At 41.6% G+C, this 14,923-nt stretch overlaps 1 protein-coding gene across 26 annotated transcripts in view; it reads left to right on the forward strand.

The window, feature by feature from the left end:
* The window catches only part of Plekha5 (pleckstrin homology domain containing A5), a 167,307-nt gene that overhangs the window by 98,602 nt on the left and 53,782 nt on the right, over positions 1 to 14,923 (forward strand). For 14 of the 26 annotated variants that reach the window (XM_041678866.1, XM_041678964.1, XM_041678875.1 and 11 more), the window contains 6 exons: positions 722 to 826; positions 2,581 to 2,653; positions 7,166 to 7,266; positions 10,655 to 10,770; positions 10,999 to 11,016; positions 14,097 to 14,564. In XM_041678866.1, the coding sequence (XP_041534800.1) occupies positions 722 to 826; positions 2,581 to 2,653; positions 7,166 to 7,266; positions 10,655 to 10,770; positions 10,999 to 11,016; positions 14,097 to 14,564 (881 nt within the window). The remainder of the gene's footprint in view (positions 1 to 721; positions 827 to 2,580; positions 2,654 to 7,165; positions 7,267 to 10,654; positions 10,771 to 10,998; positions 11,017 to 14,096; positions 14,565 to 14,923) is intronic. The other 12 variants (XM_041678882.1, XM_041678892.1, XM_041678913.1 and 9 more) reach the window with 1 other exon arrangement.

A 14,923-nucleotide genomic window follows, 5' to 3' on the forward strand; every position in this document is an offset into this window, starting at 1 on the left:
GAGGCAGAGGCAGGCGGATCTCTGTGAGTTCAAGGCCAGCCTGGTCTACAAGAGCTAGTTCCAGGACAGGAACCAAAAGCTACGGAGAAACCCTGTCTCAAAAAATAAAAAAAAAAAAAAAAAAAAGAAAAAGTATCCGTTTGTAGCTATTGCTACTACTCATTGTAGACTTAAAATTGGAATTAGAGAATGATAATTACATTTTTATTATTGCATGGTACTAATTATAATAGTAGTAATGGCATAAAGAATAGCTTCAAATATAGATTAACAAAATTTTAGAGGCCTGCATATCTTGTAGCTACTGAGTGGAGATATTCAGTAATTTTGTAAACATTGTGGATGTTTGTATAAGGAAATAGGCTTTCTGTTCAATCGACTAAACTTTTATATATTCTTTATTTTTGTAAGTATAAATTTACCATTTGTATTTCAGATTTAACTTTTTTTGAAATTCATCTTTCTGTATAGTAAGAAGTATTTCAAATTATTAAATTTTGAATCAACTAAACTTTTAAGGGCAAAATTAATGTCGTAACCTAGAAATTACATTTCTTTGTGTACCGTTCTTATACTTGAAATAAGCCTGCAAAAGTAGAGTTATAATTTTTCCTCCAAATATCAGAGAAATCTGGAAGAAGATGAAAATGATAAAAGTAGAGAAAATCTTAAAGCTCCAACCCTTAATACTATATGTTCTGCCCTGCTTTCTCCTGTTTAGACGTCACGTGCCTCCAAAAAGGTTCATAATTTTGGAAAAAGGTCCAATTCAATTAAAAGGAATCCTAACGCCCCTGTGGTGAGGCGCGGCTGGCTGTATAAGCAGGTACTTATCTCCTCTCGGATAGGGTTAAAGCATGACTGTCTGGGAAGCTGGTGACTAAGGATTTTTATAAATGAGGGATTCGTTTTTACTGTTTTGAAGCTGTGTTTCCTGTGGGTTTCAGACAGTGACTACCAGTAACTGAGATGACACCCAGCATGCAATCTGTTACACCTGCCTTTCACTCTCTCTTATCCCAGGCAGTCATACCAGTTACCTGACCTGGTCATTGGCACATCTCATAGATGTTTAAATGTCTCGTTAGAGTACCCCAAACATGTGGGTACCCCCATGGCCACTGAATCTAAAAGCACTTTAAACGAGGCTCGTGGCCCATGCCTGTAATCCCAGTATTCGGGAGGCACCGGCAAGGCAAACAAGTTCAAGGCCACATTGGGCTCAATTCCAAACTCAAGGAAAAGTTTTTTTAATTACATCAGTGGCTTAGTGATCTTGCAGATCCATTTCTTTCTAGTCAGTGATTGACTTCTGGTGGCCCTAATAACGTTTACTCATTCAAACACATAGTACATTTGCTGTGCAGTACTCCTGAGATGCTGCTTCCCCGAGAACCATCCTGAAGTCCATGCTCAAGCATCTCTGCATATCGAGATTGTAAGAGGGTGTAAGAGGGACTCCGTGTTCATCTTACCTGCTCCCTATAACCCGCAGATATTTAAGTAGCTGACACCGTTAGACCCACTGGCGGCCAATGGCCACTCAGTAAAACAGCTGCAGATGTTGCTTCTCATTCCCACGGTTGGACCTTATGGCACAGTGTTACTGGTATGAATGTTTAGCAATGGATATGTGTCCTTAAAATTTTTGTGGCTCTCCTGTCTGATCCGAAGAAAGATCCGAAGGACAAGCATGTTCCCGTTGGGCTTCTGGTTCCTCCTCCATTTTAAAGATAAACATTTTACATTTAGGATGTTTTTTCTACCCGTATTTTATATCTATCATTTTAAGATCACTGTTAGATTAGCAAGAAATATATTATTAAGAGTGTGATCTCACAGAGAAACCCTGTCTCGAAAAACCAAAAAAAAAAAAAAAAAAAGAGTGTGATCTCATTTGAAGCTGATAGTTTTATGAAGTAGATCACTTAGCTTTAGCTAAAGGGAACGCAGTCTCTTGCAGGATGAGCGAAACCTAACCACAGATGGAAGAATATTTACTCACTAAATTTATCTACTAAGGTTTTTCATTCTTGTTCATTTTAATCATCTTACTCTTGAAATAATTTCAATGCACATGTTTTTGCTTCTTGTTGGTGATTAACATGTTTATTAAACGTGGTTAGCAGAGTGAGTCTGTACACCATTTCATGCCTCCTATTCTCTCCTCACAAGCTCACGTGTTGAGAAGAGGGAGTTTCAGGTGGCGTCGGCCTGCTCTTTATATGACAGCACCACTCTTCAGAGAACAGTCAGCTTACAACCATCTTAATTAACATAATACAAGTCCCTGAAAATTTTCCTTAGTCAGAATATAAAAATTTTATTTATTTATGAAGGACCATGTGACTTTCACACCCATAAGCATTGTGATCAAATCAAGGGCAGCATGTCTGCATTCTCAAATATCCATCCTTTCTCTATGGTAGAAATATTCTTTCTGGCCTTTTGAAACATGCTAGAGTTACCTGGCAATGCAAGTAACAGATCAGAACTTTTTGATAGGTCTTTTAATTAGGTTGTGTTACATGCATATCAAAATGTATATCAGAAATATCTTCAATCTGTTGTTTAATGCAGGACAGTACCGGCATGAAGCTGTGGAAGAAACGCTGGTTTGTGCTTTCTGACCTTTGCCTGTTTTATTACAGAGGTGAGTTCATCAGCTGCTGAGTATCTTAGTCCATAACTGCAGTATGTACTAAGCAGTAGCTGTGTCCTAAAAGACAGGAATACTGTTCTGTTTACAGATGATGTCGAGAAAACCTTTCTTCACCAAGCCAAGGCTCAGAGTCCCTAGAGTATGGCAGAAGGCAGAGCAGGGCTGTAAGCAGAGTGGAAACAGGGTCTCAGTGTGGCCCTGGCTGGAGCTCACAGTGCAGACCAGCCTAGCCTTGATCACAGAGCTCCACCTGCCTCTTCCTCTTGAGTGCTGCCATTACTGGTGTGTGTCACCACACCTGGCTTGAAGGCTGCTGTGATTTTGGTCTGCTTCCTGTATTCTGATTTTGTTTTGTGCAAAGAGCTTAAGAATAGTCTGCCACCCTGTCTTTGAATATGGCACCTAGAGATAAAGTCCTTGGTTGGGTACTTGGTTTTGGAGCTGGCATATGACACTGTACTGGAGCTAGCCTGGAACCAGTGAAGTTGCTTCAGCCTCCTAGCTTCTGGGATTATAGACATGACCATCACTGCCAGCTAAGACTTTTATATATGTTAATTTTGTGAGCTCTAGCTGTGGATTTATAGACTGCCCATAGCTGTGATTTTATCCAAGTGAGTGTAATGTCAGGAATTATTATAATTGGTTGGAAAATGAAAAAATATGCATTATTGATATAAATGTGTGTGTACATTTATGCATCTATTTGGGTTGCTTGTTTTTGTTCTTTTGAGACAGTCAAGTCTAGCTTAGTCCAGGCTACCCTTGAACTTGAACTTCCTTCCTCAGCCAGAGTGCTGAAAAATCAATGATCATTTTCTTCCAACATGGAAAAGATTATATGAAAGACACAAAGCAGACTCTTAGTATTGGCACTGAAAACCTCAGGGGTTACTGGGGAAATGCACCCCTTCTTTCTCCTTGATGGATATGAAAGATTCCTTCTGGTTTTTCTCATTAGGAAATTATTAAAACAAGCTCTCATAGTGTATTTTTTTTCTCACAGTGTTACCTCAAATCCAGCTCCACCTCCCAAATAGCTGGGATGTGGGCAGGCTCGTGCTGTTAGGAATATTTCTAAGAGTCTCTCTGCCAATGCAGAATATTTCAATTAGACCAGATTAGACCGAATCTGGTGTTCCCTTTCTGAATGGCAGCCTAAATAGCCTATGGGAGTGGTCCTGACCCTCCCTAGGGAGGGGTCAGTGCTTGGCAGGCTTTCCAGAGGGAGGAGGCTTCCCAGCCCGGTTTTACATTCCAGACTCTTTGTATATGGGTAACAGAGAGCTGAGGTGATGCTTAGGACCAACATTTTAAGCCTTTTTGGATAAAGGGCCATTGGCTCAAGTCCGGCTATTTTCTGTGGGCATGGGGCGACATGGGGGAGGGAGGAGCTGGGAGTTGGTGAGCTCATGTTCAGCGAGAGTTTTGGCTGGAGTGGCATCCAGTTTACTGTCATCCTGGAGTCCTCAGGCAGCTGCTTTTTGAGGGTGATGAGAAGACAGGTGGCTATGAGAAAAAATATTGTTATTATTGGCCCTATAAATGGGGCTAGCCATGGGAAGTCATTAACTGTCAGAAGTGCTCTGGTTGTATAGGTGAGGCTCAGGTGTATCAGATAAAACCAGATTTTAGTTGGCAGGTGTCCTTGATCCAGGAGAGTTGGTACCAATGATGAAGTCCTAGGAACTGGTGCAGGTATTGGCATTGCCTGGAGAGTATTTTGTCTTGGCCCAGACAGCAGAAGTGACCAGAAAATGTGCTTGAAACTGGTTGGGGTTAAAATAGGCTCTGAAGACTGTTAGTTTTTTGCCAGACCTGATTTTTGATGCAAAAATAGAACTTTTTTTCAGGAACCTGTAGGTATCTGTCATAGCAAAAGACTATTACTTTTAGGATACTCATGAAACCTGTTAAATCCTGGACTTTGAAGCCTGCTAAAGAGGCACACTTGTCTGTATTTTAGCAGGAAGCTTAACAAAGTAATGACCTGCCAGTACGTTTAGTTATCAAATGCCATTAGACAGATCTGGGAGGGATAAAGGAGCAGATATGAGGTAGCTTTTTAGCTATGCAGGCAATTTCTCCTAGTCCTTGGAGAACACCAGTCTTAGAAGCAGTGCTTGCCATTAGCTGTTGAGTATAAGAGGGTCCAAAGATTTTTCATGTGGGGGGAAGATTTAGTCTCCCTGTCTTGGCGGGATGAGAAGATGGATTCCCTGAGTGAAACATCTAGGAAGTTGAAGAGGTGGAAGGCCGCTTTTTGCTGTGGGTAGCTTTGCCAAACCCAAAGGCAAAGCCTGGAGGCGGAAGGTCTTTTGAAACCATGCATCTTCTTGGAGCAGCTATTGGGTGCTGTGAAAGCTGGTATGTCTCTGTGTTAGAAGCTCTTTTGTTAAATGCCATACTCTCAGATCTGTGGAGGCATTTGAGAGTTTGCTGCTTCTGAATCTGGCTGGCAACTCCTCCTCCTCCTTCCCAGCATTCCCTTAGTCTAATTCAGCTCCTAATGATATTCTGCCTAGCTATAGGCCAGTCAGCTTTCTTATCTTTGTGAGTATAAAGTTTTACACCTAATTTACCTTTTATTATAACTAAGGAAAACAATAAGTCTAATTATTTAGTCTTTAACTCAAAAAAAAAAAAAACCCAGAAGGGTGTAATGTTATGTAGCAATAGTGACATCTGGCTACCTGAACAGTCATCAAAACAGTTCTTTTGTTATGTTGGGGCATCTGTCTTTTGCCTACAGGCGTAGTATATCTGGCAGGGAATTTTGAAGGATTGTCCTACCTTGTCTTGGCAAAGTTTGGCAGCTACTTTAAAAAAAAATCTTCTGGTTCAGTTTGAACAGTAACTGTCAACAATCAAGGCAAGAACAGTTTCTTTGCCCAAATAATTAGCTTTTGCCATGAAGAAAGCAAACTCCATACAGAGGTTCTTCATGCCCATCATCATTTTTTGAAGCAGATTGGTGCTGTCAGGAGCAGACATGTCTCACTGTCATGAAAAACTTTAGGTTATTAAATACTTTAAATGCCATATTTTGTAGGTCTTTGAAGTGTTTGCAGACCATATATATCTATCTAAATATATATGTTTAGCCTTGAAAACATACCTAATATGCCTACAAGCTTGATTATATTGATAACTATAGATTTGATTACTGTAGATGACTAACCTGTTTTTAAATTATGCATTACACTTTTAAATGAGTTGCATAAACACAATACCCCAAACAAGAATAGAAACATACATATAATGTAGCAAAAATGACTTTAAATTTGTATTAATTAACCAGAATTCATACTAATGTAAAACATTTTGAGATTAGCAGTTTTTTAGATTAAAGTAGATTCAATAATCTATCCTTTTTAGATTTATTATAGATTATAAATGTTCGGCCAATGGCTGAGGCTTGTGTTTAGCTAGCTCTTATAACTTAAATTAATCCATATTTTTTATCTACACTCTGCCACAAGGCAATACCTTTTTTTTAAAAAAACAAGACAAGTTCGAGATAAGATGAAGAGTAGAATATTTTCTCTTATTTTGCCAAATACAAATGGACTGAATATTGTAACTAATTCTTACTTGATAACTGTCTTTGGTGTGTGTGTATATATAATTTTACTATGTTAAGGTTAAAACCTTCCCTTTTTAAGTAGACAAAAAGAGGGAAATGCTGTGGAACAATCTCTGTACACTGTAAATAGGTGTTGCTCTTATTGTTAATAAAATGCTGATTGGCCTATAACTAGATAGGATTTGGGGGCAGAGAGAATGATGGGAAGAAGAAGGGTGGAGTTGGAGAGGTTGTAAGGCAGACGCGGAAGAAGCAACCTGGGAAGTTCACAGATGAGGTAAATGAGCCTTGAGACGGCACATAGGTTAGTAGAAATGGGTTGATTTAAGTTGTATAGAGCTTGCTGGAGACAAGCCTAAGCTATCAGCTCATTATTTATAATTAATAAAAAGTCTCTGTGTGGTTGTTTGGGAAGCATCTGGTGTGACAGAAAAGTGCACCTACACATGAGTTTATCAGCTAAATGCATGGTTTCATGAACTTGTCTGGTGGATCCATAACAGTGACAGTGTATCAGGTTTCTCAGACATCTCCAAACAGCAAGCTCTTTGTGGGAGATGAATGTTCAGTCATTTTCCTCAGTGTGGTTTATGTGCTTGCTTTATAGATCTGCTGCTCAATACACCAGCTTCACTATGTGTCTTAGCTACTAGTAAAGTCAAACCTGAAGCTCCATAGCTTTTAATTTATGCAAGTTCTATCTCATATTGGAAATACTTTTTCATGTCAACATATCTTTTAACAAATCTTTGTACATGTTTCCACCTCTGAGTGCCAGTCCAGGGAGGATGGGAAACAACATGAACTACTAGAGCTGGGGGGGGGGGGGTCAGGGGGGGGATGTGTGAGGATACAGGGTGAGTGGCGAGATTTCCCAAAGAACAAAATTTCTAATGAAACACTTAACTTGTGTTTAGATGAGAAGGAAGAGGGGATTCTGGGAAGCATCCTGCTGCCTAGTTTTCAGATAGCCATGCTTACCTCTGAGGACCACATCAATCGCAAGTATGCATTTAAGGTAAGGAAAGGAGCATGGTGTGTTACCCTGTGAAACTAGCAAACAGTTGCTGGGGCTGGAGAGATGGCTCGGCTGTTAAAGGCTAGACTCATAACAAAAAGAAAGAAAGAAGGAAGGAAATAAATAAATTAAAAATAGGGAAAATTAAAACAGATGCTGAGCCATAAACTATTGTAAAGGAAGATCTTCCTGGTAGTAAGGTTTCCATTTAAATTTTATTGGTGGTGGCTTACAATTATCTGTAACTCCATTCCCAAGGGACTCAACACCCTTTTCTGGCATAGACAGACATACAGGCAAAATGCTTATGCACATAAAATAAAAAAAATTTTAAAAAGCTTATTGGTTAGTGATGGTACAGCCATGCCAGTGAATACTGTTATTGTAGGAAATGCATGCTAACATAGTCCAGGCCGTGTTTTCAAATGTTTCTCTACAGAACAAGCATGACAGAGCAAACACGATGGAGGACTGTGGCTAGATAGCCTAGTGGTTATTCTAGAGCAAACACGATGGAGGACTGGCTAGATAGCCTAGTGGTTATTCTAGAGCAAACACGATGGAGGACTGTGGCTAGATAGCCTAGTGGTTATTCTAGAGCAAACACGATGGAGGACTGGCTAGATAGACTGGTGGTTATTCTAGAGCAAACACGATGGAGGACTGGCTAGATAGCCTAGTGGTTATTCTAGAGCAAACACGATGGAGGACTGGCTAGATAGACTGGTGGTTATTCTAGAGCAAACACGATGGAGGACTGGCTAGATAGCCTAGTGGCCATTGTTCTCTCAGTTACTGTTTGAATTTCGTCAGATGGACTATATGGGAAGAGCATTGGAGAAGGGTCTCTTCATGACATATTTACAGATTTGTATATGAGTCTCAAAGACGATCTCAAGTGCATAATGCTCATCGCCCAACTTTAGTGGCCAGCCACCTGTCCCCGTGGAAGCCATCACTCACCCACTCATCTTGTGCTACTGCTGCCGTGAAAGCACACCTTAATGCTGACTCAGTGGCGACCTTCTGTTTTACAAAAAACGCATTCTTTGCTTTAAGGTTATGGTTAAAATAAATTTCAGAGGTGACCCATCTTGGGTTTGAGGTTTGTTTTATTTTTCCCTGGTTATATATACTTTTAATAATCGTGACAAATTTTAATGTGGAAATTTTGTTTTGAGAGTAAAGGTGCAGGGGCTAGACAGATTGCTCAGAGGTTAAGAGCATTGGCAACTGTTTTAGAGGTCCTGATTTCAATTCCCAGCAACTGCATGGTGGCCAAAACCATCTATAGTATGATCTGGTGCCCTCTTTTGGCGTGCAGGCACACATGCAGACAGAACACTGTATACATAATAAATAAGAAAATAAATCTTTTTTTAAAAAAGGAATAAAGCTACAAATGACAAAATACACTATCAATGAAAATGCTTGTGCCTTTCCAAAATGCATATAATTTTAAACTTCATTTAAAAGAATACTTAAGACTGCCCTGCTATGTAATTTTTGCTAATTCATATATTTCATTATTATTATTAACTGTGAAGCTAAAAGCAGAGGAAAGCTTAAGCAGGGTGAGAAGGTGATGCTAGAGCAAGGCCCAAGTGCAAGGGAGTAGCCTCAAGTGTGAGTCAACTAGCACAGCAAGCTGGTGTATAGAGCATGGTGGCATGAGGAGCAATTGAATAAAATTGGGACCTGGAAGTGTACCTCAGTGGCAGAGCATCTCCTGTGCATAAGGCCCTAGTTCGGTTTCCAGCATCTCAAAAGCACCGAATACAGTGACTTCAAATAAGACCTTTGTAAGTACATGTCTAGAACTGCGGTGCTCACACTGACTTGGCCATAAGCTTAAAATTTTTTATCTGCTAGTAAATTAAGCAAATGTTTATTGAAATTTTTCTCTTTGAGGGAAATTTTATCTGTACTCTTAAATTCCTTAAAAAAACAAAACAGAAACAAAACTGCAGTATGAAAAGAAAAGGCAGGCTAGAGAGGTGTCTCAGCTGTTAAAGGCGGGATCACAGCCACAAAGAAAAGCATTCTGCAGGGCTAGAGAAAAGGCTCCGCAGTTGAACGCACACAGGACTTGGGTGTGGTTCCCAGCACCCACATGGCAGATCACAAGATCTGTTTCTTCAGTGCAGGGGATCCAATGCCCTCTTCTGGCCTCTGAGGATACTGCTTGCATGTAACATACAGACATGGACACAAGCAAAACAGTACCACATAAGAACTTAAAAAGTAATAGTAATAAAAATCAGTTAAAGAATGTTTTTTAAAAATCTACAAAGTTAAAGTAGCACAGAAGTGGCTACAAGTTCTGTGGGTCTGGTATAGTTTCTCTATAACTATTAGTTTAGTTTTGGTTTTCTTTTGCCTGTAACAATAGTAATTATTCTTTTAACTTCTCTTTTGTGGTGTTTCCCCTAAATTTTGAGCTACTGTATGACCGCATTTGTTGACTTTGAGTCTGCTCTTATCAACATGGTAAGTAGGAACTCCCCGGTTTCTGAACTAGTGCATGGTGGGGTGGCTGTGTGCATGGTCTGGCTTCTGTTGTCTCAGGGTGGGGACAGGATCTTCCCACCACCGGCCCAGTTTCCTCCACTGATCACAGATATGGGCAGTGTTACCAAAACCCACTCCCGAGAGTCCAGTGACTGCTGATCGTTTCGGCACCAGAGCACTTGAACTGTGTCTTGGGCTACTTCAGCAGTTACCTCTGACCTCACCGTGGAGATCTGTTAGTTAGGACATTGCAGTGACCGCTGCTTATTGGCTATATGTGTATTGTAAGTATTCTAAAGATGTTAAGCTGGTTTGCTCTAGGGGAGAAAGTAGATACAAGACGTTGGCGGGCAGGGTGTGATTCTAGATGTAGAGGCCTAGTTTACTACTTAGCAATCAGCTGCTTAACCGACCTTTATTCATTCGACCAAGTCTTCAGGTGTCTAATGAGAAGTGACCAGAGGGTTTCTAAGTGGAACTTGCGACTGGATTTCCATTCTGTCCTAGAACTCACCATGTGACCAGGCTGGCCTAAGAGTCACGCCTCAGCCTCTCAAATGCCATGCCTGGCTAGAAATATCCTTGAATGGGAAGATATTGGCTGCACCGAATTAAAATGGTTGGAGTTGAGTGAGTGGGACAGACCCCACAGGTGTATTTTGAACATACTTCCTAGAACGTGTGTTTTGTAGCTTTGAGGATAATTAATGTAGCTGCTGGGGTCAGTATGTGTGTTCTTTCTTAAGTAGTGTCTGTGTCTTATGTAGAAGACAAGTCTACTTTCTCTGAAATTCCGTCGTAACGATAGAGAGCCGCTTTTCCCTCTCTTTTTCAGAATTGCGTGTCATGATCGAGTGCTGGTGTCGTTTCCACTCAGGCAGCCCATCCGAACATGCGGACCTATTATTTCTGCACTGACACAGGGAAGGAGATGGAGCTGTGGATGAAGGCCATGTTAGATGCTGCCCTGGTGCAGACAGAGCCTGTGAAAAGGTACAGCTTTGCAGGGAAGCTGCAGTGGCCCCGCCCCCATGAGAGTCCTTCCCTGCCAATGCCATTGTCACCATGCATGGATTTCCCTTGGCCTCTTTCACGGCCTTTGTCAGTGAAGACCCCACCTGCACTTTTATTTCGCCTTTTCTTACCTCATTTTCATCTGTTAGTGTGCATGGGTTACTCTAGAATCCTAACATTCAACCTGAATGTTCTTTCTTCTTACAGAATTACCTTTAATTTCCGGTGAGTACATCTTCTTATTACCTTAAAGCTATACAGATTTGTGCGCTTCATGGGAGAATTTTTTTTAAGAGCCTAAATCATAGACGTTAATTTCATGCAGTTAATTTTATTGTGTTCTTATATTGTATTGTTATTTGGGAAATAAATAACAATAAAAAAATTCTGGTAAGTTTTATTTTTTTACTATTTTCTGGCTAATTCTGATTATTTTATTAATAACTCCAGAAAATAGTTCATAGAACATTTAAATTATTTCTAAATATGTCTACTACTTGATGAGTTGAGCCTTTCTTTCCTTTAAAACTGTAGTGCTCAGATTCCTTGCTAAAACTGATCCTAGACTTGTTGCTTGAAGATAATGGGTCATATTAATGTTCCCCATTATACTGAGAATTGGCACGCACATGTATGTGCACATGCATGCACTACAGTGTTCTTGTGGAGGCAAGAGGACAGCTTCAGGAGTCGCTGCTCTTCCTTTCGGTGCATGGGTCCCAGTGACCACACTTAGCATCCACCCACTGAGTTGTCGCTGGCCCATGACACACACTTATAATCCAGGCATTCATAGGCGTAAGAGTCTCAAGCTCAAAGCCAGCCTGGGCTGCATCACAAAACCCTGTTTCAAAAAGAAACAGACCTAATCAAAGAAAATTTGTGTCTCAAACTGCAAAAAATAGAGGTTGAATGGATAGGCTTTTCTTTCTTTTTCCCCCGGAGATAGGGTTTCTCTTTGTAGTCCTAGCTGTTCTGGAACTTGATCTGTGAATCAGACTGGCCTTGAACTCACAGATCTACCTGCCTCTGCCTGCCAATTGTTGGGGAATACGCTCCTTAAAACTTGCTATTATTTTAAGGTTTATAGTTTAATTAAACTTTCCAGTCAATGATACTTAAGTTCGCATCTTATATAAGAAAACTGCTAGTGTGTACATTTAAAGGGATGTGTATGTGTATGCGTCTGTCTGTCTATCTGTCTTTCTGCCTCCCACTTAGAGACCCATGATGCATACTACTTCAGTGTGCATTTTAGTAGTCTTTTGGCATGTTGTCTGAAAGACTGAATTGAAGCTTTATTAGATATTTGTACTTCTTTTTTCCACGTAGCTCCTCAAGTCCTGGAATTCTTCATGCAGACCAAGCTGACCTCAAACTCAAAAAGATAAAGATTCCCCTGCCTCAATCTCCCAAGTATCAGCATAAAAGGCTTCTGCCACCAAACCCGACTCTTATTTGTCCTATTGTTTTTAAAACCCAAACCTTCACCCAGGTACCCAAGCATGGAAATGAACAGGTTCTGGGTTTGCTGGTGGTGGTGGCTGTGCTAAGGGCAAACCCAGAGCCTGTGCCTTGTGTATGCTAGGCCAGTGCTGTACCAAAGCCACAGTCCTAGTCCTTGGCATACCAGCACTGGGGTGGCGGAGGCAGGATGGTTCAGGGCCAGGACCAGTGAGTGTTCTGTGTGGGTAAAAGTGTTTGTTTCCAACGCCTGATGGCCTGAGTTCAGTCTTGAACCCACGGGCAAAGGAAATGACTCTACAGTATTGTCCTCTGCCCTCCATATGCACACCGTGAATGTATGCCCCCCACACACAAATAATAAATAGTGGGTTCATGGTGGAACATGCCTTTAATCCTAGCACTTTCAAGGCAGAGATGGGCAGATCTCGATTTTGAGGCCAGCCTGGTCTACAGAGTGACTTCCAGGACAGCCAGGGCTGCACAGAGAAACCCTGTCTCAAAAACAAATAAACAAAAAAAAAAAACACTAATCATAATTATAATAAATAGAATGAGAAGTCACCTTATCCATGTACAACATGCACACCCACTTACCGTACTACATTGAGAGAAAGAAACAGAGAATCAATTTTAATCTTGTTTCTCTCTTACCTTGTACTTAGAAAGAAAATTGAAAATATGCAAATTTATCTCTAAGTAAAGCTTCTAGGAATTTTTTTAAAATATAGAAATTAGAGTATTTTATTTTCAAGTAGTTTCTATACTCCATGTTATACTTTTTGCAGTTTCAACTTACTTCCATTTTCTTTTGTTGAATTTACTAGTCTAACAACTGGAGCCAAGTGTGGTGCTGCACCCCTGTAATCCCAGCCCTACAGGGGAGCCAAGCGTGGTGGTACACCCCTGTAATCCCAGCACCTACGGGGGAGCCAAGCGTAGTGGTGCACCCCTGTAATCCCAGCACCTACAGGGGAGCCAAGTGTGGTGCTGCACCCCTGTAATCCCAGCCCTAGAGGGGAGCCAAGCGTGGTGGTGCACCCCTGTAATCCCAGCACCTACAGGGGAGCCAAGCGTGGTGGTGCACCCCTGTAATCCCAGCACCTACAGGGGAGCCAAGTGTGGTGCTGCACCCCTGTAATCCCAGCCCTAGAGGGGAGCCAAGCGTGGTGGTGCACCCCTGTAATCCCAGCCCTAGAGGGGTTTGTTTATTTAAGAAAAATATGCCCACTGAGCATCAGCAACTTGACTGATGATGGCTCCTAACCCTTGCTGTCTGGGTATGGGGTGTGACACCTGTGATGCCAGCAGCCATGGCACTTGAGGATCACTTTAAGTTTGAGGCCAACCTGGGCTACTCAGTAACTTCTCTTCAGAAAATAAAGCCGCACACAGGTCCTCTTGTGTACAAATAAGAGTTAGTCATACAGTTCTGCTGTTTGATGGCATCAGACTATGATTTCCTGTTGCAACAGCTTCCACAACCAGACTCAAGGTTGTCTCATGATGAGCTGGCCTTCGTGACTGAGAGCCATTTGTTATTTCAATTGACCAACTTCCGTTAATGGTGAGAAATATTATTTGCTGTGCTTCCAGATGTTGGCAGGCAGAGGCACATGGCGCTTGTCTCAGTAGCTTTTGCCTGACGATTTTTTTCTTGCATTCAAGGAGTTACCCCTGCATGATCATGCCACCACTCTGAGATTCTGTGTCAGCTTACGCTCTCTGAGTCTGTTAGTTCCTTTGCTTATTCTCATGAAGGTTAAGTTTTCCTGGGCTGAGCCCGAGGTGTAACATAACCTGTTCCATCTATTTACTCCCCTTTTCTCCTCTGCTTTCAGAGTGGACAAGATTACAACTGAAAGTGCATCAACTAAAGAAACCAATAACATCCCCAACCACAGAGTTCTCATTAAACCAGAGGTCCAAAACAATCAGAAAAATAAGGAAATCAGCAAAATTGAGGAAAAAAGGGCCTTAGAAGCTGAGAAATACGGATTTCAGAAGGATGGCCAAGAGAGACCATTAACAAAAATTAACAGTGTGAAGTTGAACTCTCTGCCCTCGGAATATGACAGTGGGCAAGCCTGCCCACCTCAGAACGTGCACTATAGACCCATCAATGTGAACAGTTCAGATGGCAAAGCAGTGAACGTCAGCTTGGCAGATGTCCGGGGTGGGAGTCACCCAAATGCAGGACCCCTGGCCACAGAAGCTGATCGAGTCCTTCAGAGAACGAACTCAATGCAGCAGCTGGAGCAGTGGATTAAAGTCCAGAAAGGACGGAGTCTTGAAGAAGAGCCCCGAGGGTGCGTACCTTAGCGTGATGCTTTGGTGGGGCAAGTTGGCTTCAGTTACAGGACTGGTTTGAAGTATGTTTTCGACTTCCCACTGTCATTACTGGGTCAAATGTGAGGACTTTCTCGCTCAAGACAAAGGACAGGCTGAAGTTGAGGGGAGAGATGAGGGAGGTAAAGAGGGCCTCTGCCCTTTCACCTTCACCCTATTTCTCCCCTCCTAGAATTCTGAACTGTGGTGAGCCAATGGGAATTTGTCTCCAGCCCTAATCTTTAGTCTTCTGTTAGCAGCTTCTACAGCCTCGGGGTCTGAAAGATCTCCTTAGACAAGAAACCTGGGACCCAGATGTGGTAGCATACACCTATAATTC

The sequence above is a fragment of the Microtus oregoni genome, unplaced genomic scaffold (assembly GCF_018167655.1).
Source record: "Microtus oregoni isolate MIOR12 unplaced genomic scaffold, Mior012 000002F_ref0000024, whole genome shotgun sequence".
NCBI lineage: Eukaryota > Metazoa > Chordata > Mammalia > Rodentia > Cricetidae > Microtus > Microtus oregoni.